The sequence below is a fragment of the Coregonus clupeaformis genome, chromosome 19 (assembly GCF_020615455.1).
Source record: "Coregonus clupeaformis isolate EN_2021a chromosome 19, ASM2061545v1, whole genome shotgun sequence".
NCBI lineage: Eukaryota > Metazoa > Chordata > Actinopteri > Salmoniformes > Salmonidae > Coregonus > Coregonus clupeaformis.
In genome coordinates, this window is record NC_059210.1 from 1,230,313 (window position 1) to 1,256,029 (window position 25,717).

General features: G+C 42.8%; 1 protein-coding gene across 5 annotated transcripts in view; it reads left to right on the forward strand.

The window, feature by feature from the left end:
- The first annotated feature begins 6,941 nt into the window (after window positions 1–6,941).
- LOC121554344 (VPS10 domain-containing receptor SorCS2-like) overlaps window positions 6,942–25,717 on the forward strand; it is a 327,241-nt gene continuing 308,465 nt past the window's right edge. For all 5 annotated transcript variants that reach the window (XM_041867882.2, XM_041867879.1, XM_041867881.1 and 2 more), the window contains exon 1: window positions 6,942–7,384. In XM_041867882.2, the coding sequence (XP_041723816.1) occupies window positions 7,001–7,384 (384 nt within the window). In that variant the 5' untranslated portion in view covers window positions 6,942–7,000. The remainder of the gene's footprint in view (window positions 7,385–25,717) is intronic.

Genomic DNA, 25,717 nt, shown 5'->3' on the forward strand with positions numbered 1-25,717 from the left:
TTGCAAAATCACAAACAGACTAGAAACCCAGATTAGCATTCGAATCTACAGTATTTCCGCTGTATTCAGTTGGGTAATTGTGTCACGCTCACAAAATAAAAATAATTGACATTCAGACACCAATGGGGATAGTCAGTGTCACTGTAATATGTTCTCCCAATCCAAGTTCAATAGCATAACCTTTTGGTGAAGTAAACTCTGTAAATATTTAAGCAGGCCATTGATGGTTGACTGTGACGGTGTAGTGTGTGAGTCTATAGTCAGTGATGAGAGTTATGGGTGAATACTGAGGTCTTGTATCACATTAACACACACTCCTGCGAACAATAAACCCTGGTCCTGTGTTCAACAAGCATCTCGGAGTAGGAGTGCTGATCTAGGATCAGGTCCCATCTGTCCATGTAATCTTATTCATTACGATCTGAAAGGTCAAACTGATTCTAAATCAGCACTCCTACTCTGAGGCGCTTTATGAATACAGGCCCTGGTCCATCTCGCCACTGAGAAAAGCACCAAGTTAACGTGCCCCTTTATGCTGTGTTAAATGGGAGCGTTTGCTCCATGGACTGGTTTGGTAAGCTGGATGTTATTTTGATTAATGTGAAAGAGGTGGGTAGGCCTATTCAGGCACTCTGGGAGTTCAATGAAGTGCTTATGAATAAAAACAACAACACATATTTCAGCATTAAAATCTTCACCAGGCTTGCAGCACTATACTATTTTTCATTTTCCCTATTAGAACAATAACGACATCCCTATTGTAAGACCAACCGCATGAATCCCAGAATTTGTATTCATACCAGCCCAGTTGGTATTTCCCTCCCCCTGCTGCTCTTGTTGCAGCGAATTACAGCAGCATCAAATATTTACATTTTAGCCCCAGCTTAGGAGCAGCAATTAGAGGCAAGAATGCTGACAACAGAGGTCAACAGAGATGTACACACACACTCCCCACTGGGCACACACTGGTTGAATCAACATTGTTTCCACGTCATTTCAATGTAATTACATTGAACCAACGTGGAATAGATGTTGAATTGATGTCTGTACCCAGTTGGTCATCATCATCTGTAATCTCCCACTGTGCTGCCAATGCCGTGTGTGTTGTGTGTGTGTGTGTGTTTGGTGTATGCTCTTGTATGAGCAAAACAAACAGAGATGGGGAGAGGGAAAGAGAAGGGGTAGATGGGGAGGTAAAGGGCTAGGCAGGGACAAATGTAGGTAAGAATATACTAAAAGAACACTAAAGAGAGAATGCATGACAAGAATAGGGAAATGGAGAAAGACCCATTGATAACACAGTAAATGGATACGAGGTCTTCAGGGAGCAAGGACTCCTCTCACACCCCTCCTCCTGTCCTCTCTTCCTCTCCTCCTTCCCTCCCCCTCCAGTAGGTCCTACGCCATCAAATATTCAAACTCCTCCAGCTCCTCCTGGTCCTCCCTGGACACCTGAAACGGCTGTTTCATGAACAGTAAATAGCCTGTGGTTCACCATTTATTTTAAACCAACAAAAATAAACTAGCCCACATCAAATTGGAGGATAATGGCTGCTTGGCAGTCATCAATATTTTACAGAGATGACCTTTTCAACACAGATAGTTAACCTAGGCTGAGACAGTTTGTTTTCCATATCTACATGTACAGGGACTCTACAGTGTTGTTAGGTGTGGGTTTACAGCATTTTAACCAAGGGTTAAGTACAGCTCTTTATAACTGGATCTATGTGGAACACAGAAGGCTGGTGGCACCTTAATTGGGGAGGATGGACTCGTGGTAATGGTGTTTTTTATATGGAGGTCAATGAGAGAGTGTCAAATTTGGTCAACAAAAAATGTAATTGCTAATTTGCTATGTGAGTTTTTTTTTATCTAATAGAAGTTTCGTACTGGTTATGTTGTTACAAATGCACTAATATAAGTGGACGCATGTGTCATTTTGGCAACTTTGAAAAAAACTACTTTATACCTGTTGCCATAGAGATAGATAGAGGACTCATCATGGATGTAACCATTTTTTTGCATGGACATTGCCATTGAGGGCTTTCACCATTTTACGGTAGTCAACTGGGTGGGGATTCCTATGGGTTGGGAGCAATTAGCCATTGAAGAAGAAGAAAATTGACTATTTTAAAATGGAAATAGCCATTTATTTGCTGCCCATGCTAGCCCAGATGTAATGTACAAATCAAATCAAATCAAATTTTATTGGTCACATGCGCCGAATACAACAGGTGCAGACATTACAATGAAATGCTTACTTACAGCCCTTAACCAACAGTGCATTTATTTTAAACAAAAAAGTAAAAATAAAACAACAACAACAAAAAAAGTGTTGAGAAAAAAAAGAGCAGAAGTAAAATAAAGTGACAGTAGGGAGGCTATATATACAGGGGGGTACCGTTGCAGAGTCAATGTGCGGGGGCACCGGCTAGTTGAGGTAGTTGAGGTAATGTGTACATGTGGGTAGAGTTAAAGTGACTTTGCATAAATACTTAACAGAGTAGCAGCAGCGTAAAAGGATGGGGTGGGGGGGGCAGTGCAAATAGTCCGGGTAGCCATGATTAGCTGTTCAGGAGTCTTATGGCTTGGGGGTAGAAGCTGTTGAGAAGTCTTTTGGACCTAGACTTGGCACTCCGGTACCGCTTGCCGTGCGGTAGCAGAGAGAACAGTCTATGACTAGGGTGGCTGGAGTCTTTGACAATTTTGAGGGCCTTCCTCTGACACCGCCTGGTATAGAGGTCCTGGATGGCAGGAAGCTTTGCCCCAGTGATGTACTGGGCCGTACGCACTACCCTCTACACATATGAATAACATATATGTTATTCAATCATTGCACCCACACTGCTCACGCAGTTATATTTGTGATGCTTAACGCGCTGCAAGTCCCGCCTCTCCCATCTCCTCATTGGTTTTTAGGAGCATATACCCACGTGGGTGATTGAAAGATGAACTGAGGTCCACACACCAGTCCAGTTGGTGGTGGTAATGCACCTTAAAGTTGGTTGCCAACCGCCATATAAAGTCCAAAGAAGAATAAGCTTGAAGGAGTAGAGATTACTAGAAACAAACTCGGTTTACCCTTTTATCTGTGGATTAATTGTCGGAGTAGAGGACCTTGTGCATTTCAGGTAAAATAACAACCCAATGTTTATATACCAGGACAAATTAGCTAGCAACAGTAAGCTAGCTAGCTAAATTTCCATAAATGTTTAATGCTTTTCGACTTGTCCTCAAATTCATATAGTTGGTTCAGAGTTCGTTTTGATATTTCAACCTGCGTATCCTGATCGTGTCTGGTGTGGGTGGACAAAATCAACATGCGTGAGATGGTACGCACGCGAGCGGTCTAGTCAGCATGTTAGACTACATAATAGTACACGCCTAGGGTCAAATGGACTCTCAGCAACGGAAAGCCGCTGACAACATATCCGACAGGATAGCAGAGACGGAAGAGGAAGCAAGTGAGACATCCCAGTCCCTAATTTTTTCTGGTTCAATTAAAAAAGACCAGGGCCTCGTTTCCCAGAGCCTTCGAAGCGTTAAGATCATTGTTAGAACCATCTTACTATGTATCCTTAGTAGCCGATGTGCTTCCCAGAGCCTTCATTAGTAACGTGGCTCTTAAAAACCTTCGCACATCTAGGCTGTTAGTGATCCAGTCCACTTGTAGAGCAGCCAAAGTGTATTATTAGGCTTATTCTCTGCCTTACCTAAAACAATTTATAGGCCTAAATGTTTTGTGTGAAGGGGCATGATCATAGGATGATAAATGTTTCATTTGGGTAATGTAGGCTATAGGATATGTAATGTTTCATTTGGGTAATGTAGGCTATAGGATATGTAATGTTTCATTTGGGTAATGTAGGCTATAGGATATCTAATGTTTCATTTGGGTAATGTAGGCTATAGGATATGTAATGTTCCATTTGGGTAATGTAGGCTATAGGATATGTAATGTTTCATGAAAAGATTAACAACGTGCTCGACTCCACCTGATATAAACTTAGATCCGGTGCGGAATTATATGTAATCCAAAGAACAAAAATAGTCAAAATGTTACTAAATACATATTTCGAATTATCCAATGTGTCTCTCTTTGGAGAAGCAGGCTAATTTATCCCTAACTCCTCCCCTACATGGCACATTTACCGATTCAATGCCCGTATAACGTAAGGCACTTAGTTCATGATTATGGCTATTGAAATGCCTGGCAACAGGTGATATTTCAACATGGGTGCGAATGGAGCTCTCACATGCTCACAAATCCTTGTCTTAAGTTTACGTTTGGTCTTATCCACGTAATACAAGTTACAGGAATACTTAAGCACATATACAAAATATTACGCTACCTCAAACCTTTTTTAACCTCTCATCCGAATGGGGATGGATAAGAGAGTTCTCCAAAGAGAGACATATTGGATAGACCGCTTGAGCACACTTGCGAGGAGAGAAGAATGTTCCTTTTGTGTTATTCTGTAGAAGGCTAATATGTAGGCTGTACATACCCTCCTAACATTTAGGCTATGATATCATAATGTATCTTTATTGTGTGTTTGTTTATATATATATTTATTTGTCTTTTATTTTCATGTTTCCCCCACAGCTCCCTCTACTGCGATCTCTTGATTGGGCCAATACTGACTTTGAGAATCTATAATTATGCCCACCTGTGTGTAGCCTGTATTGTTGTCATGACATTGATTGCCATAGAGCCGTGAAGGTATCATAATACCCATAAAACCTTGCGGTCAAACAAATACAGGCAAATAAATTGTTAAAAGTCACCTTGTCCTAAACTTACACGGTTATCAAAATGTCACGCCAGGTTAAGCCTACACGAAACATAGCCCTTATTTTAAGTGTTTGTAAAATCCCCTATGAGAAAAATGAATGGTGGAAAAACGATTGGAACCATTTCCTTGTTTGACCGCTAGGTTTTATGGGTATTAATACTCATACTGTGGTACTCTATTGCCTCCTATGCATGCTGAAGAAGGGCTCATACCTGAAACATTCCTGAGGCAATAAAAATATGTTCATTTAAATGTATTCACCAGAGTGCTGTCCTTTTTTGTTCTTATGTAAATGTTAAATATGCATTTGTAACATTTTGTCAAGCTTAATTTTATACATAGCTGATCTTATCCAGTAGGCTACAAATTCATTTGGTCTCAGAGCATTTTGTATTTTTCTGTATGTAAATCTGAGACACTCCGGTTAGTATGGTATGTTACGTTTCGTATGGTATGTATTCATTTGTGGATGTCCATCACCCATTTCATATTATATTTTACGAATTACAATTCGTATTATATGTTACGAATTTGCTAAACGTACAATATGTTACGAATTTGCAAAACGTACTATGTGGTACGAATTTTCTAAATGTATGATATGTTACGGATTTTAGCTAGGTGGCTAGGTGGCTAGTGGTAGCAAGCTGGCTAACGTTAGCTAGGCTAGGGGTTAGGGTTAGGGATTAGGTTTAAGGTTAGGATTACGTTTAGGAGTTAGGTTAAAGGGTTAAAGTTAGGGGAAGGGTTAGCTAAAGGGGTTATGGTTAGGGTTAGGGGAAGAGTTAGCTAAAAGGGTTAAGGTTAGGGTTAGGGTTAGGGGAAGGGTTAGCTAACATGCTAAGTAGTTGCAAAGTAGCTAAAAAGTAGTAAGTAGTTGAAAAGTTGATAATTAGCTAAAATGCAAAAGTTTTCCTTGATGAGATTCAAACTAGCAATCTTTGGGATGCTAGACGTTTATGTTATACGCCCACCCAACCAACCAACCAACCAACCACCCTACTTTAGTTTGTGCCTTAAGTAACCATACAAAACATAACATAGGCCTATCATACTAATTTGAGTGTGCTGGATTTATGTTTACTATGTTACATCTAGTCTATGAGACCAGGCTGACAAGTTAGAAACCCCTGGAACACTATAAACGCCAAGCCATTGTCAGAGGTCAGCACAACATCAATAATACAGCAAGGCTGCTATTCAGTGGATTGTTGCTCTCCAACATAACCGGCGCCGGCCGCTCAGTCGGTTGGTGTAGGCTATATAATGTGCATATTCTCACTGAGCCCGTTGCAGACTCGCAATGATGGGGCTATCCTTCAAAAGTACAGGCTTCCCCGAGATGAGATACTCGGACTGAAAAAACAAAATGTGTGCAGTCGAGGGTCAGTTACTGTATAAAAGGAAACTGAGACCGATATATTGTGGTGCTGTGTGTTAAAGCACAGTGGAGGTAAGAAGACGCCCGGGGTTCAAATCTTGCAATCAATTAACATTACATGACAAAAATGGTTAGGTTGTAGATCATGGTGTTATTTATTTTAATTCATAAAAAATATTCCGCGAAATGTATAGGTCTAGCTTACGTCGATTTCAGCACCTGGGAATTGGACAGCTACCCTAACAGGATCATGTGAAAAACCGAACACGGCCCAAACGACGCTCTTGGCTGTGGCACTTACAGTTTCACTCTACGCGTTTGCTTGGGAAACACTTAAAATGTTGGCTCGTAAATAACGATGCATCTGGTATGGTCATCGTAATGCTTAACTTACATCTCAGCTGGGAAAGAGGCCCAGACCCAACTGCTATCACATCAATTGGATAGCCACCCATTAAGCAGACCGGAACTTAAATATGTTTTCAATGGTAAACGGCCCGAGTGAACTATCTTCATTTATCCACCATGTTTGAGGATAGTAGGCCTATGTCATCTTGTGGGAAGGGGTCAAGTCAAATAATTTAGTCTCGAAGAAACAGCAATGTTTTACAATACGAGCTTGCGTCAACAGATGGCGCCCATGCTATGTGCACCGCGCGCGTCCTCTAGTTGGCACACAGACACGACCACGTTGTTTCGAGTGTCTGCCCTCGCTCCAGTTCCGCTCCCTCTCTCCCAGCCTCCCTCCCTCCCTCTTTCTCCGCTGACAGTATAGCCATCTATCTTCCACTCGCATCGCAGTCTCTCTGTCAGTATCCGCGATATGAGCGCTATAGGCCTAATGGCACGAAGCATGGTATCTCTGCGTCCGAAAGGAATCGTTTCAGCGCACCTGTGCTTGGCCGTGGTTATCGCATCAGCTTGGATGTCATTGATGAGACCCGTGCGATGTGACAGCGGCGTTTTACACAGGAGCGACGGGGATCGTATGCTTGACAGCGGCGGCGTTGTAGGCATAGACGGGGGAGAAGAAGTGTTCGGATCGGGCTTGGGTGATAATGATGGGAACGCGGGCGACGTGGAATCCCCGCGCTTCAGGAGAGCACTATCCCAAGGGAAAGTGTCCCTGCTCAGCAGCTCGTTCGTGCTCAAAGGGGATGCCACTCACAACCAGGCGATGGTGCACTGGACGGGGGAGAACAGCAGCGTAAGTACCCGTCCCGTCCCGGTTCCATTCAGTCGCGATGTATCGGGTTCCCTGCTTGTAGCCTACACAACCCACCAGTCACCAAGACAGCCCATGGCAATTGACACAAGTTATTGTCAATGCAGTAGCTATACATGCGTTAATTATTTTCCTTCATAGTATTGCTCATTGTATTGAATCCCTATGTAGAAAAAAAATATTAGAGTGCGCATCTAAAAGGATAGGCCAGTGGTCTGTGTTTACAACAGCTACTTTTCCTTTTGTGTGTCATGCCCAGACTGGTGAGAGAGAGAGAGGGCATGATTAGGTGCGGAGAAATGCGCCTGTCTTTTGTTTAGCTGCACATGATCTTGGCAGCCTGTTTGAACGGCGCGCACACTGGTTAGTGTTGTTGCCTGACATTGTCATATGATACGAAAGTGTGTAAATAATATGTATTAGTATCAACCTTGAATGAACGGTATTTGTTCCAACAAAATGAATGCTGCATAATTAGAGGGTTATAACCTAGTTTAATTGACATGTAATTAATTTACATCTGTAACTGTATATTTTGTGCTTCCCAAGGCCGAGGTCAAGTCAGAGCAGAGCAGGCCAATGTAAACAACATGAGAGGGGGCTTTGTGACTGGGTAGCCTATTGTCAGCTGTCCGGGACCTCGCAGTGTCTACCAGAGACATCACTTCAATACGATGCTATTGTCAAGACAGAAATTGCCCACTGCTGCTGGCCTGCCTGCAAACACAATCAAGACTGCTCTCTAACATGCCTTGAAATATACATCTACTAGGTTCTGTAGCAGTTATTTTAAAGCCACAAACAGCAACATGCTAGGCCTATAACATTGAAATCACATTTGAACTTGGCATAGAATTTGATTGAAATCGAAAGAAAGACTGAGTGTGTAGGCTAGAACACACAATTTAGTCTTAAAAAGGGCCATTTTCTATTCCTGAAGAACTTCTCTACTTCAATATGTACTGATTCAATACTGAGCCAAGTGTGAATCTGTCAGTCAGTCAAACTACACAGACAGCCTGGGAAGAGATTATCCTAAATTAACTTGGCATTGCCCTACTTTGAAAGGTTGACTGTAAGGAGGTCTCCCCTTATATAACGCAGGCTAATAAAAGAAGAGAAATGCTGCCATTTCATTTCACTAGGTCTGACATTAATGACCTCAGCATTGATTGATAGGTATGAAAATTGAATTTCAACCCCCCCTATTTGAGAAATTTGGAAGGATGGATTTGAGGAAACCTGGGATTCTAGACCAGAATTTGTGTGTATAAAGGGCTATTAAGGCATCATGATTTGGAATCCCTGAAGAATTCAGCCGCGTCTGAATCTATGCTTTCTTAAGGGGGACATGATGGAGCAATCATGGGCAGAATATGTTGTGTTATTTGCTCTGAGCCAAGATAAGATAGCAGAGTCCAAGGTGGGTGTTCTTTGTTAGTGTAGTAGCCCATTGAAAAGCCCACTCTGCCTCTGTCTCAATGTCTTTAAAGTGAATATTATATGGCTTGATGGAAGCACTTATGCCCTCTGCTTTATGTCTTCTCTGTGTTGTTATTACAATCACATGTGCTGTGCCAAGCTCACTCACTGACAAGAAGAGGGCTATTATTTCTCTGAGAAGCCTTGATTGATCAAGTGCCACTCAGAGGGGAAAATCACTCTCTCTCTCTCTGTGCATACATGGTCACTGTTGGAGATCGGTGATGCCTGTGTTTGACAGGGAGGTGGTGGGAGGAGGATGTCCTGTTTAGAGAGAAAGAGAGTGGTGGCCAGCTTTCACTGATGGTGGAACATCAGTGAAACAACGAGAAATGGAAAAGGGCAGATTCGGGTGGTTGAACGAGAGGGAAATGTAGAGCGAGACAGAGTGAGGCAGGGAAGAAAGAGAGAGGGGAGGGTTAGAGGGGAGGTTGAGAGAGCGCTGTCTGTAAGGGTTGGTGTGAGGTGTGACCCAGGTGCGGTGCAGTAGGCAGAGATGGTGGTCCCAAAGCCAGGATGCAAAACAATGGACTTAACACGATAAAAGAAAGGTGGAGCAAATAAGTCTCCAAAAACAGGCTGATAGCCAAAATACAAAATAGTAACTATGACTGAAATAATAAAGAAACAGGGAGAACACTTCTCGATTACCTGTACATACCTCTCCGATCAGACACTGATTAGTACTGCTGAGCATAGAGAAACTAACAGAGAAAACTCAGCAAGGAAACACAGGGTGAGGTCATAAATACACAGGTGAACAGGTAGACACAGGTGACACCAATAGGATGATGATTAGTCCAGACTGTGAGTGAGGAGGTGCCTAAGGTTGTTGGAGGATGACACCTAGTGGGTCGCTCTGGAACTGCTACCCCCTCCTGTAACAGCTGTCTTCTTTGAATTGGTTGCTAGAGATGCTGCTGGCACATGTCATGTGCATTTTATTCAGTCATAGTTTAAGCCACTCTCTATTTAGCAAAACTGAAACTCATGTTTAGAGGAAAATCCACACACACACACACACACACACACACAGATTTGAAGTATTTTTGTATTTGAAATTCGTAATTTAATTACTTCTGAATATTTTGTCATTTGAATTACACTGGGCTGAACTACACTCCAATGTTTTTTGTATTTTCAAAGTAATGTAATTTGTATTTTCCAAATACAAAATACTTTTCTATTTAAAAAAAACGCGGTTCACATTTTGTGTCCCCCCTTTCACCCTGCATTGGTATTATAAGTCTAATATCACTATGGTGTGATAAAGTGTCGGCTAAATGAACTAAATATAAATGTACAGTGTATGTAAAAATGAGCAACTGCAAAGCGTGCTGAGTATTATTCTAATCAGCTCTGCCCCAAAACAATACACAGTGTGCTTTGCAGTTCATTTTGGTATGTTCATTTTTACATACACATTTACATTTAGGTCATTTAGCAGATATGCTCATCCAGAGTGACTTGCTCCACTAAGGTAGTTAAACAACAACATATCACAGTCATAGCAAGTAAAACGTTTTTTTTTTAACCGTTACTGAGAATGTTGTTGCTGTTCGGGCCGGTTACAAATTTATTTTTGTATTTTAAAATACAAAATACATGTATTTTAATTAAATACATTACAAAATATAAATATTTTGTTGCTTATTTTGCTACATTGATCGTTATGGTATTTTGTATCTGTATTTTGTCATTGTATTTTGTAATTTTTGCCCATCCCAGCACACACACACCCATAGCAGTCGGCAGGGGCGCAACTTTGGTTTTAGAAGGGGGGGACATAATTTTTTGTTGTTTAATTTTAATCCAGTCGGGATAAACACTCCCAACAGCCTACCCGACCACTCGGAGGCGTCCGCATGGTCGTAAAGCACACCGTTGCCTCGTTTTGTATGACATTCCAATGATAAAACTGTGTGTGTGGAATGTGTTCTTTAACTAACACCACTCTGAGTGGTGAGTATCAGTCTCTTTCAGGATAAGTGGCATTAGCTATGTACATAATGCATAGCCCAGCCAGCCAGTCTGGTTTGATACAGTCTACAAGGCCTTCAGAGGTGGCTGTGGCCAGACAAAGGATACAGAAGATTGTCATTGTCAATAAATGTATCCCAAGATGCATCATGTCTGGTGGAGGTCAGACTCTATGGGACTGCACAATTTGAATTTGACCTTTTAATTGTGTGTACACAAAGTCACATTGCCCTTTACCCCCTACTATTACATATTTATTACACATCCAGACAAACATTGCCAGTGTACTGAAGGGTCATGCACATTGTCATTATGGCAATGTAGACATGAACTTTTCTTCATAATGATGCTCAAGTCAAAACATTTTAAGACAGACAGACAGACGCACCCACACACACGCGCGCGCACACACACACACACACAATTTTCCTCGTCATTAAGTTAACAAGACAGGGTTCAGACGCTCGGTTGAACCGACGAGACTCGTGGTGTAATGAGGGTGTGGTCGTGTTTGGACCGCACACGGTCCGACCGAGGCCAGAGGAACATTCCCTTACATGTCCCCAAGATCGGTAATTAATTCCAGAACCCCCTGTTGTCAGTTCTGGAAGACATTCCGGGAACAGTCGGGCACCAAGCCCCATAACTTGATACCAGCATTCCGAACAGAGAGTTTGCTTCCACTGTTGAAAGAGCCTTCTTTGTGCTTCCCTATGCGCGCTCTCTCTCTCTCTCTCTCTCTCTCTCTCTCTCTCTCTCTCTCTCTCTCTCTCTCTCTCTCTCTCTCTCTCTCTCTCTCTCTCTCTCTCTCTCTCTCTCTCTCTCTCTCTCTCTCTCTCTCTCTCTCTCTCTCTCCCCTTTCTTCTGGGCTTTGTTGACTAGCTCCAGGGCTCTGAGAAGTCGGGTTCTCTCTATTTCTGTACTCATCCTTCGATGGCATTCAGCTCAGCATTTAGCAAGTGTTCTGTAGTATAGAGGATAGAGAGAGACAGAGGGAGAGCGAGAGAGAGTTAGAGAGAGAGCGGATGATGGATGATTGCAAAGGGAGAGTTTTAGAAAGGGAGAGAGAGAGAGAGAGAGAGAGAGAGAGAGAGAGAGAGAGAGAGAGAGAGAGATTTACTGTAACAGCACACACACACTTCAATATTTTGGTCCTCGCTGAAGAGTGTGTTTTTGATCCATGTAAACACACACACATCCCTGTGTGCTTCGCGTGTTTTCTGATGGCTGCACACACTTGCACTATTGTGTGTGTGTGTGTGTGGAAGCTGGTGGGCGGAGCTATAGGTGGACGGCTTATTGTAATAGCGCAATGGAATTAATGGAACACTATCAAACACATCAAACATATGGATACCACATGTTTGACTCTGTTCCATTTATTCCATTCCACCCATTCCAATGAGCCCATCCTCCTATTGCTCCTCCCATCAGCCTCCTCTGTTGTGCCTCCTTGTGGTCATCTTCATCATCTTGATACTTTTCATCACCATCATCACCATCATCATCATCGTCACCATCAAACATCATCTTCATCTTCCTCTTATCATTGTTTCTGTTGGAAGGCCTATAGGGACGGGTTTTTACTAGTGTTGTTTACCCCGGTGTCTGTGTTTATGACCCTGAGTCCCACTAAAGAACATTAAGGAGACATAAGATGACATCACCTCCTTACCCCTTCACCCCTGTCCTCACCCCTAACCCCCCTTGTTACCATGCCGATGCATTCCGCCGAGCTGCCAGATGCAGGCGGAAGATTGCAGTGATCAATTCAGCCAATCACGTCAGGGGATTATCCCCTGCAGCAAACATGTAATATAAACATGATATTTGGCGCATTTAGATCGAGAATTTAAAGGGACACGTCGGAAAAACATAATGTTTTATGATAAGGTGCTTGATTGCTATTTGCATACATAACATATTTTTTATCCCTCCTACCACCACTTCCTGGATCTGGTTGTAAGCTGAGGCGCTGACTTTAATGCAAAATACATTTGTTCACGCTTCGCATACTAAACAGACAGTTAATTTGGTTCCACTAGTCTTCGGTTGGAAATTGTTTGTACATGTGAAGTGAGTCCTCCAAATCGTTTATCTCATCTCTCTCGATCCATCCTCTGCGTAGTGCTAAGAGGCAATTTTCTCAAACCAGACTGCAAGTCAATGCTAGGGCTGGAAGGTTAGGGCTGATCTAGTGTGTGTGTGTGTGTGTGTGTGTGTGTGTGTGTGTGTCTATCTGTGTGTGTGTGTGTGTGTGTGTACAGTAGACATGAATCATGGGTCCCCCATGGAGACAAGGTCTTTGCCAGGGAGTTCAGAATGACTGGTTCTGCCACCAAAGATGCCTGCTGGTGCGTGGCTTAGAGTGCTCCCTCGCTCCCTCGCTCCCTCGCTCCCTCGTTCCCTCCCTCTGTGTTTTCCCCTCGATTAGGTCATTAGCGCTTGTGTCTCTTCAGACCATCTGAGGTCTCTCCCCAATGTTTCTGTCACTGATTGTCTCACAATAACAATGACAGGGCAGCATAAGGCAATGACTGCAATGTTTTAGAATTATAACATAGATTTAGACTTAATGCATGTATTAACCAGTAACTACCTACTGTGAAATTGATGCTATCACCTATTGCTCGATCTGAATGATACACCTTAGAAAGAGTCTGATGCAAAGTTATTGTCTCATCTATCTTCATTACTGTCGGTTGGTACACAATTTGGCTTGGTACACTATTTTGCATCGTACACTATTTGACTTGGTACACTATTTGGCACAGACCATCTATACATAACACCCAAGGCTACTGTACTTTAGCAGGGTGAGGCTTCCCTGTCAACCCCATGGTAAACCACCCAGGCAGGCTAGGCTAGGCAGGATGCTGCGCTAGCATTAGAGATGAGAGCTAATTAGGGAGTACAGTAAGTGATGTCTGCCCTGGATTTACCCAGGTTGTGTTTTAGAAGTGTTTTCCTTACAAATCGTCCTGATCGGGCTGGCAGCAGCAGCAGACTGATGAGATAAGGGAGAGTCCTGGGGTGTTGTGGTTGTCATCCAGGTTCTGTTGCTACTGATGAGGTGGATAAATTCCCTTCTTTCGTGATTTCTTTCTTTCTCTTGCTCTCTCTGACTCCTTCCTTCTGTTGTTCCCTTCCATCCTGGGCTCTGCCCTATCGTTCTGGCTCGAGGCAGTACCTCACTCTCTCTCTCTCTCTCGCTCGCTCTCTTGCTCTCTCCCTTTTTCTTTCCTTTTTCTCTCTCTTTATTTGACAGTCTTATTTGACAGTCAAATTAACACAACCCCATCTTGGGGAGCTGAAAACTATTCAGACTTAAATAACTGATTCTAGGGATGTGTGTGTGTCCCGGCAACGGGAAAAACAACCACTTGGCAGGCCTTGGCACAATGGACACCTACGCTTTCCTTCTGCTATTTTTACCTCCACCTCCTCCTCCATACTTCCTGTCTTCTTTGATTGACGTTCTTTACACTGAGTGCGTGCGTCTTAGATGTGGTTCGTTTCTTCCTGGATTTGTGGACTTTTTTTTCTTCCTACTTATCAAATTGTTGTTTGTGTTGTCTCTCTTGGAAACTGGAAAGTGAAAGTTCCTGGGGTTGCCTTGGCAACAGGGCTGGAATTCTGTAACTATCTTCCAGTGGATGTGAGATGTTCATGAGCAGCATTCAGAGTGAGATCGTGCCTCTTGCCGCTTTCTAGACCTGCATATTTCATACTGACACCGGCTAATAATACAGCCACAAGAACTACACTCTTTCACCCATAGAAAGGCCTTTGGATTTGGAGTGTGTGTGTGTGCGTGCGACGTGCGTGTGTATTTGTCTGCCCGCGTGTGTGTGCATGTGTGTGGATGCCCTTCTGCTGCTTTAGTACAGTAGTGAGAAATCTAATATGAGGGAAGGTAAATGTAGTGAGATAGATCCCTTAGTGGCTCAGCAGGGATCCTTCCATCTCACCTGCTCCTCACTAACACCACAGATTGGAGATAGGATTCTGGTCAGGCACTCTATACTCTACCTGTCTGTTTCACCAGGTGTTACTGCATAGTTTTTCACACTATTTCTCACTCCTGCACTTGACCAGATCCTTTGTCAGTATTGAAATCTCCATTTGATATAGGCCTATCTTCTTGTCTGTTATTGGTTTGTTTCGATATTATACAGATTTGTTTTTTTACTGTTAGGCATATTGTCTCCTTCTTTTTTCATTGGACTTGTCAGTCTCAATTGGTGGAACAGTCTGAGTTATCCAAATATTCTGTGCCATGCCCTTGGGCCTAAATGGGTTCTGTTGGCAGCTGTCGAACTAGGACCAGGAGCCCAGACCCTAACTCAACACCAAAAAAGTGGTTAAAACGCGGTTCAGCCACCCAAGATCTCCTGCGGTGACATACGTGCCCAGCTGTCTTGCCAAACCAGCACTCACACACCCAGATGGAAATATGCATGAGTTGACCGACGGCCGTTTGCCAGCAATAATTTTCCCCGGGAAAAGGTGAACCACTTGTGACTCACGTTGATAGCAATTAGCGCACCCATGTACCGGAGGAGGGGTAGGCTGGAGAGAGAATAATGAAAAAACGAGAGAGAGAGAGAGAGAGAGAGAGAGAGAGAGAGAGAGAGAGAGAGAGAGAGAGAGAGAGAGAGAGAGAGAGAGAGAGAGAGAGAGAGAGAGAGAGAGAGAGAGAGAGAGAGAGAGAGAGAGACGCAGTGGGCTCTTTTTATCTCAACTTCATGTTACTTGTGCGGTGTGACAAACGCGCTTGTCAAAAATACATCCCTGTTTTACATGAAAAAGACACGGCCGATGCTATGATCTCATAACACGACAGTGCCACCACATTCTTTGGTGGGCTTCCATAGTATTAGTTATTACATGAAGAAGAAGACATGGGAAACGAGAAAAGTGGAGAGCGGCGACAAATGTAATTATTGTTTTGAGCGCTGGCTTGTCAAACCATCGGCTGTAGCTAAATCCAGATATTCTGCACAGCATCCAAGGAAATCCATGCCATTCTTATAATTATGACCAGACTCTCACTGTGAAATATTATACAGCCTACCAGAGGGTGTACCATGATAGGTTACCATTATAGGGTTTTCCAGTTCATACATTGAAATATAAAATAATGTCATTACCTGTATTACATCATCAGCACCTATAGATTCCAATATGCATAATTTATGATTTCCAATTAGCTCTATTTGCATTGCCCTATCTAGCTTAGCAGTCACAAGGTCGAAATAGCCAATTTCTACCTTTAGTACCTCTTTTAGACTCTCCAATATAACTACATGAGAGTCAGCAGCTGGTTATAAACAAACTCTCTCTATCTCTGAACTCCCCCTCCATCCTGTCAAGGTTGTTTATGATCTTATGGTCCGTCCATTTCTCAGGTGTTGCCGTGGGGCAACTTTAGCAATGCAATTCCATCAAAGTGTCCCGTCCGCGATAGCCCAGGGATGAGTAGAGAGTGATTTGGTCCCAGAACCTGTTCTGGACTGTTTGCTATTGCAATTGAAACTTTGTTTTTCCAAGGGAGCGCGGGACGGGAGAGAAGGAGGTGAGAGAGAGGAGTGGTGTCTCCTTGGAATAATGCAGGGGTAAACAGAGAAGCAGTGCATCACTCAGTTAATGAGATTCTCCACGCTCAATCCAAAGCTGTCAGCATCAGGGGAGAGACAAGCAAAAACACACACAGGAATACACACATGTACACACTCGCAGGAATGTACTAGCTAGGCTAGCATGCATGCACACACACGCGCACACACACACACACACCTCTTCCTGTCCATCTCTCCCTGCCTTCCCCTGTGTGTATTTGGACAGGCTGTTTGTATGCAAATGCGTTGTCCGGTGTGCATTGGCTGAGATGGGAAAACCCAATTGATTGTCACAGCGTGCTGGGACTGTGAGAGTGTGATTTGAAGGAGTCAGGCGCAGGAGGGTAAATCACAGAATACAGAGTTTATTCCGTAGTACACAGTTACGCTGGATAGCGTCAACAGTCCAGTGCGCAAAACAGGCGCACTGGAACAAATACAGGAACACAGGGAAAATATAACCCGGCAATACAACGTACAGGTAGCTCCACCGAGCTACACTCATCCCACATGAAACAATCACCCACAAGGACAAGGGGGCAGAGGGAACACTTATACATGTACTAATGAGGGGAATATGAACCATGTGTGTGTAATTGACAAGACAAGACAAATGGAATGATGAGATATGGAGCGGCAGTGGCTAGAAGGCCGGTGACGACGAACGCCGAAGCCTGCCCGAACAAGGAGGGGAGGCAGCTTCGGAGGAAGTCGTGACAGGGACTGAGGTAAACCACGCTCTAGGAGTGGCAGGAGAGGGACAGGCCTTGAGGAGTGTTTGTTTGTTTTTCATTTTTGTCTGTATTCAAACAGCCCAACTGGTTCTCCTTTGTTTACTCCCCTTTTTTCATGATCATTTCTCTTTCCGCACGACGTCGCCAAGCCGACACACATAACCGACAAAGACTTTCAATGGTGGTTTCAGTCAAGGAAGCAAAAGCTGCTTTTGAATGATGTCCATTTCATTTGCATGATCTGGGAATATGGTGGAACTTTTGTTACTCTTTCATTGTTCATTTGAAGTCTAAGGCCTCTGTCATACATGGGAGTACAAACACTATTGTAAATACATGCTGACGCTAGATGATCCAAACTGTATCCATCCAGTCATGGAATGTAACACCCTGGCCCTCTGTGAAATTAATATGAAAAGACAGAGAGAGCGTGTGTGTGTCAGTGTGTGTGTGTCAGTGTGTGTTTTCCCATTCCAGTGGCCCATGGAAAGAGGACATTCCATCTGGTGTGTTACAGGCCTGTAAAACCATTCCCCCCTTTTCCTTATAAACCTCAGCCCCCATCTGCCACACACACATGCACACAGGCAAGCACGCACACACAAATCCACACACACACACATGCACACACTCCGCTGCTCTGTTCCGTATGTGAAGATTGCTGTTGAATAAGTTAGAGTGTAGTGTATACTTTTATATGACGGTTTGATAGCAAATGTTTGTATGTTTGAGTGCGGGGGGTGTAACAGTAGGGTTTTATAGTACGTTGAGTGAGTGTGTGTGTTTACTAGTTTATGTGTAATGTGTAGGTGTATTGCCTCTCCCCCCTCTCCCCCTCTCCCCGCTGCCGCAGGCCCCAAATAAATCCTCTCACTGGACCTGGTCTCCAACATGGCCGCCAACACAGTTGCCTAGGAGAAGCCCCAGAAGCTCCCACATTCTGCAGCCAGCTGTTCTCCCTCTACCCCACTGCCTTGTGTTCTGTATTGGCCACACCGGGGGGGGGGTGTTTCTTGTGTCCCCTCCAAACCCATCACAATGGCCGTCCGAGTAACTATGACCTCATTCTCATTAACACTCCTCACAGAGAAGAAGTCGCTACAAAGCGGGGGAAGGGGAAGAAACATCCGTTTGAATGTCTGGTTGGTGGCGGGTGGAGGAGAGAGGATGCCCCCTGCATCTTTAGGGGGACACGGGATGTGTGAGTGTAGAGAGAATGGAGAGAGTCCACTGTGGCATTTGGACCAACATTGGCATGCACTGAACGGAGGAGGGAAATCACACATACCAGTAATAGTTTGTTATGTCACTTGTCATGGTGAGTCTCTGCATGTTTCTCTATTCACTTAACTATGGCATGTTTGTCATTTTGTCTTGGTCGGACATTCTATTAGACCACATCCTAATCAAACATTTGGCTACATTATCGCCACAGAATTGGCAACACAGATACAGTGGTTCAGTTTTATCAATTGTAACTAATCATAGCTGATTCCTGATGATGATCATGAGATGCAGACAGAGATAGTGGAGAGGATCTGTTTATGGAAAGGCCATTAGCTATATATGAATGGGGAGAGATACCTCATATCCTCACACATACAGGGGGATTATCTCTCTCCCTGTTTCTCTCCCCCTCGCTCTCTCTTGGAATCTCAGGATATCTCTAGAGTCTTGTATCTAGTATCTCCCTCCCTTCAATCTTTTTTTCGCTCTCTCTCTCTGGGAATCTTTCGATATCTTGGGGCCTTTAAATCCCCCCTCTCTCTATCCTTCTCTCTCTCTGTGTCTTCTTTCTCTCTCTGGGAAGCCATGGATATCCCACCGGTCTTGTCTCATTTTACACCCCGTCATCAAAACCTGAACTGTAGCATACCTGAGGCAGAGCTTAGCCTCGGGGAGCAGGTAGACCCTCGTCTGAACTCCCACAATGCTCTGTTCCCGGTAACCCCTGTCCCTGCCTTGTTAGAAGAAAATCCTCCATAATGAAAAAAACCTTAATCACCATATATAGGGCAGCACCACTGGGGGGGAATGAGGGAAGAAAAATTAGCTAAGCACTATGTGTTTTTTAAATTAGATTATCTTATTATTTTTTGTCCATGTGAGATGTTGATTGGCTCCAATTAGTGTTCCAGCATCTGCACAAGGTGTCTCACGTTGCCTTATCCATTATCGTCATGATGATTACTTATCTGTCTGGCAGAAGGTCTTATCTGGAGATGGGGTGGAGGGAGGGGCTGTATACGCTGCTCATGACAGATGTGGGGGGGAAATATATATATTTCAAATGCCTGGCGAAGAGGAGAGGAAAAGGGGGATATTGCAAGGCGATTGCTGCACTACACTCTATTGTCAAAATGAGGCAGTCAAAATGAGCTTCCTCTTCACAATGGGCAAGTATATAACAAGTGGAATTGGTTATCGAAGCCCATACTCTGCTATTAGAAAATCTCATATTAACTATTTTTCTCCCTCTCCCCGACTATTTTCTTTCGCACTCTCGGCCCATTGTGTAAAATACTTTTCAATTTTGAGACACAATTCGCTGGACGAGATAGACCCCTGTGTCTGGCCAAATCATCCCAGCGCAGTGGTGGAAGAAATTGAATTTCCCATGAATATGTGATTGGCTGGGATGTGGTCTAAGTATTCACGGCGCTGTGCTAATCCACGGTGGGGGACACAAACAGAGCCGTGACGCTATGGCGCTAACACCGGCCAGCAGCTGCCGTCACACACACCCAGGACGAAACGCACACACACAAACACACACACATACAAATACACACACACACACACGAGATGGGTGGCAGCAGCTGTGTGTGTCTGTGTGTGTTCGTCTGTTTGTGTATGCCTGTCATTGCGTTGGCATCGTGTGTGTGTGCGTGCGCATGGGTGAGTATGTGTCTGCTATTTATGCTAGATTTATGAGTAATGTAGTCTCTTGGGACTCTTGTTCAGACATGCTCGTGCCCTCTCTCCACTCATAGACCTTTCATAGACCACTTGTGAGCCCACAGTAATTCAAACCCATACCCAGCTAGCACATTTGATTCCTTGGAAGTTGTGGGAATGTATGTTTTTGATTTCACATTCGTTGTGGGAATGAAGCCATACGTTTCCTGACCAGTAGTGAAAATGTTGCCTGTTTATTTTTAGGTTGCAGGGAGATTCTGAGAACGTTTTACTCTGGTTCTTTAAAAGTTTCCTGGGAGGTTTTATTAACATTTTACTGCAGTGGGCTAAATCAGGGTCACACAGAGTGTTTGTTGGTAGTCTTAAACAAATCTCCTTTGAAATAAAAGTATACACCTCACACATGGCTATGAAGAAAAAAGAAGCCACAGGTACCATGTCAGATATAGAGTTGAAATGTATTACATTTTGAGTTTGCATCCCAATATTACACTTTATATACATCACAGAAGACTGAAATATAACAAAACCGTTTGACATAGAAACACTGGATTTTCAGCAGTTCTTTAATTAATTATGACATTTTGAAGAATAATAATCACCCTTTTTGAACTCCAAGTACAGATAGGACACATGGAAATTAATTTCCTTAGGCATTAATCATGCAAACACATTTATTTTTATTGTGATTTGAACCTATAATCTTCTGTCCAAAGCAACTTACAGTCATGCGTGAATACATTTTACATATGGGTGGTCCCAGGAATCAAACCCACTACCCTGACATTACAAGCGCCATGCTCTACCAATTGAGCTACAAAGGACCATGCTGTTCATTTTAGAAAGCTGTTCATTTTAGTCTATTCAAACAGACCCCATTTCAAAGCAAACAAGCACTCATTAAGACCAGGTGTGGCCAATTAACACACCTGAACACACTTAAAGGAAAAATCCACCCAAAACCACTCATTCCTATAATTTACAGTGAGAATATGTGAGAACAATATTTTTTGTGAACAAATGTTTCATTTTGTCATTATAATAAGGTTGGTAGCAACATTGTTGTGGAAATCTGTTGCAGCTCAAGTTGACTACAAAACCCATAATGCAATGCTCTCTCTATGGGCTGGCTGGCTAGCTAGCAAATGTAGCTACACACAATAATACCAAAGTCAATATCAGCATGTGAAGTAGCTAGTTAGCTGTAAAATCGCCTAAACAAATAGCACTATCAATTTAGGAGTCTAGAATCTCACCATGTTTAACCTGCAGATTGATGTGCCTCACAGAGAGGAGTCTGACATTCGCAATGACTGAAGAGGCAGACAAATAGGAGAAACGTGTTAGACCTTCTGTTAAATTACACATTTCTCGAAGTAGGAATATCGCAAAAATATGATCAATGGCTCATTCAAGAGAAGGCAACCTGCCGCGTTATGACATCGGACAGTGTTGAAATCTGACGTATGATAGACATTTTCACAATCTAAAGGCCTGTATTCCCATTAGATTACTTCCAGTGTAGAGAGAGTGGCTTTATCACAATGCTAGGTCATACCGGACAAAATGCTGCCTGCTTGAACGGCAATAGCTCAGATACACTTGAAAACATGAAATGACTCAGGGAATCGATAGAAGTTCGCTCAGAGATGCACGAAAATAATATAACATTCAAAATGGGTGACTCTTTACTTTAACAAGATAGTTTTGTTGATGCTGAGTTACGGGATGCATATGTTTTTAAATAACATCCTTAGTATGTTCTCTGAACGTTACAAACATTTTCTTGTGATTTTTATGGAATGTTTTATTAATGTTCTTAGAACAATTTGAGAACATGACTTTAAATAGAACCATGAGGAAACCTGTAGGAAATGTTATGCTGAAGTTGAGCAATTTTTTACATTCAGCATCACTCCGTCATAGAAAATATAGTATTCTATCTAAAAAAGATATCTACATATATTTCAGGATGTTGTGTATCCCTGGAAATAATCTGAATTCATGTAAACATTACAGTTCTGAAAACAGTTTGTCCAGAAAAAGTGGTCTCTTGGCACAACTTACCCTGGGTATAGGGTAAATTGAGCCACGGGACAGGATAAGTTAAGCCGCCTACACATTTCTATACTGAATGAAATATTACCACTATCTTTAAAAAAAACGTAATCAGGTTTGCATCCAACCTTTTTATGCGTCTAAAGTACATCGGATAAAAAATGTAATGACGGGCCTGATTGAAACAGCAAATTTGTCTGTAAACTTTTCAAAAGTCGACAAAAACTAGATACTCTAGACAAAATGGGATCTTTTTGTGTCTGTAAAATGTATTATGCAAGAAATGGTGATGGAAACACTTTTATGCGCAAATATTGATATAATAAAAATCATATTGAAGTAAACTTGGAGTAAACTTGGAGTCATGCGATGATATGCTGTGTGGTCCTCCCACTACGACTCGGGAATATGAATTATGAAATGCACGGTGATAAGCTTGATGCTCCTTTACAATACATATTGAGGGTCTTATTCTGGTGACATGATGATAGATGCTTGGCTGCCGTTTGACAAATAAAAATAATCTTGCTCTTTTGTCCATAATAATCTTTCATGTAGGCTTCACCTGTACTGTATCTGCAAGCTGTTGGCTAGAGTGCACGTGCCAAGACCAGAGTTGCACATTCACTATATAACACACCATTTGTATCAACAAAACCATGGGTAGAGTTGAAAATGCAATTGAAACCCATTTAACTTGTATTTTTTATTAGGTACATGGGAATTTAACTACAAAAGTTATTTTTTATGTGCAATATGTCATCACATTCAGTTTGATGGGAACACACCACTGGTGGGAAAATGCGCATACTGTTTTTATGCAGATTTTAGAATATTCGCATGAAAATCTGTCGCCAATTGGATGCAAACCTAGCTCATGTCTATCTTTATTTCCCAAACACAATTCAACACAATCACAATCACTTTTTGTATTTTAATCATTTCGAGCATACTTTAACACAGGCTTAACACCTAACACACACTTTGTACTTTCATTTAACCCTTTTAGCATAAGCCAGGCCTGTTGTTACCTCATATCCCGCCTGGTATGGCAACTGCTCGGCATCCGACCATAAGGCGCTACAGAGGGTAGTGTGTACGGCCCAGTACATCACTGGGGCCAAGCTTCCTGCCATCCAGGAACTATATACTAGGTGGTTTCAGAGGAAGGCCCTAAAAATTGTCAAAGACTCCAGTCACCCAAGTCATACACTCTTCACTCTGCTACCGCATGGCAAGCAGTACCGGAGCGCCAAGTCTAGGTCCAAAAGGCTCCTTAACAGCTTCTACCCCCAAGCCATAAGACTGCTGAACAATTAATTAAATGGACACAATTTGCATTGACCCTCCCACCCCCCTACCTACATGTACAAATTACCTCGACTAACCTGTACCCCCGCACATTGATTCGGTACCGGCACCCCCTCTATATAGCCTCATTATTGTTATTTTATTGTGTTACTTTTATTTTTTACTTTATTTTATTTAGTAAATATTTTCTTAACTCTATTTTCTTAAAACTGCATTGTTGGTTAAGGGCTTGTAAGTAAGCATTTCACGGCAAGGTCTACACCTGTTGTGTTCGACGCATGTGACAAATACAATTTGATTTGATTTAATATCCCAGCGATAATGCCTTGCATTACGCCTGGGAAGAAAACACTTAAATTTGCTCAACTTGCCATTGGCTCAACCATCGGCTCAACTTACCTCATGGCCATTGGCTCAACTTACCCCAAGGCAAACATGTTGACTATATTAGACCACACAGCTACAAGGATGCACTTTCATGCTAGGTTTAGGACCTCATATTGAAGCTTATACAGACCCCAACTGATGTATAGAACAGTCTTAAAATGATCTACTTTGGTTTAGATACAATTATCGTGAAACCTCTAACACAACACATTTATTTGACTTAGTGAAAATCTGTTTTTTTGACCTAACTTGCTTACCTGTTTTTCCATGTGGATTCTTCCTTCACAGACTCCATGAAATGATTACCTATTCCTAAATATTTTGTCAAATGATACATTTCGTGTATGGTTTCCTAGAAACAAGGGTGGCTCAATTCACCCCTTTGGCTCAACTTACCCCACTCTCCCCTATTGAAATTCTCACAGAACAACATTGTTTCTTAACGTTCTCTGAACTATTTGAGAACATTCCCAGTGTCAAACCATTTGGAGAATGTTCGTACAACTTTACCAAAATGTAAATGAAATGTAACCATGTTTGAACTTTCTGTTAAAGTAATGACCATTTATTTATTTGTCAAGCTCCTTAAATGTGTTGAGAATGTTCCAAAGCCAAGCAACTATCCTGCACCATTCAAAGAAAGTTGTGGGAAGGTTGTATGCAAAATAACTATAGGACAACCATGCTCTCACCAACCTCTAAGAAACATATTTTTCAGAACATTACATTCTAGCTGGGTAGTGTCTGCTTGGCTAATGCCTTTCATCTATCTTTATTCTAAGTACCTCTTGAGTTTGCTCCTATGGCGGCATTGGTGCCTCCACTGAGCACTGCAAACCACTTCCTTTGTAGCACCTGTGCTGCTGCAGAAAACCGATATCATTCTCCGATTTATTTTAGGGAAGCAGTAGAGTGTACTGCAAGGCGAGCTAATGCCTCTGGGCTTGTCTCCCATGTCAGACAATGCTATGAGTCTCAGTCTCTCTCTCTCTCTCTCTCTCTCTCTCTCTCTCTCTCTCTCTCTCTCTCTCTCTCTCCCTCTCCCTCTCCCTCTCCCTCTCCCTCTCCCTCTCCCTCTCCCTCTCCCTCTCCATCCTCCACTACACACACGCAGTCACTATGGAATAACACCTGTGAGTCAAACTCAATGGATCTCCCCCTCAGCACCAGCGACAGCTCGGCTTTGTTCATAACTGAGTGGGTTTGTAATTTACAACCACATTTTTTTTCTCTCTCTCTCTCTCTCTCTCTCTCTCTCTCTCTCTCTCTCTCTCTCTCTCTCTCTCTCTCTCTCTCTCTCTCTCTCTCTCTCTCTCTCTCTCTCTCTCTCTCTCTCTCTCTCTCTCTCTCTCTCTCTCTCTCTCTCTCTCTCTCTCTCTCTCACACTCTCTCACACTCGCTCTCACTCTCTCTCACTCTCTCTCTCTCTCTCACTCTCTCACTCTCTCACTCTCTCACTCTTTGTCTCTTTCCAGCGCTTCACAGCGCTATTTCTGCTTTCCCTCACGCTTCAGTTTCAGGCTTTCCTTCTGAAGTCAAGTCTCTGGTAACAATGGAGAGGCATTCACTATTTGCCACTGTTTGCCAGACTGTATGCCACTCAACAGAGCAGCCCTGTAATTCCACTTGTCTTCAGCGATTGTAATAAGGAGCATCAGCTGTCATCAGCCACGCCTTTCCACATGCCATTCATGTGCTACATATGAATAACCGGATCTGTTTCCTTGTAGCGGATCTGTGTAATTTGATAAAGCTGTGGATATTAGGTGAAGCAGAACCCTCCTGTCACTCTCTAAACCTAAGGGCAATGAATCTACTCACTA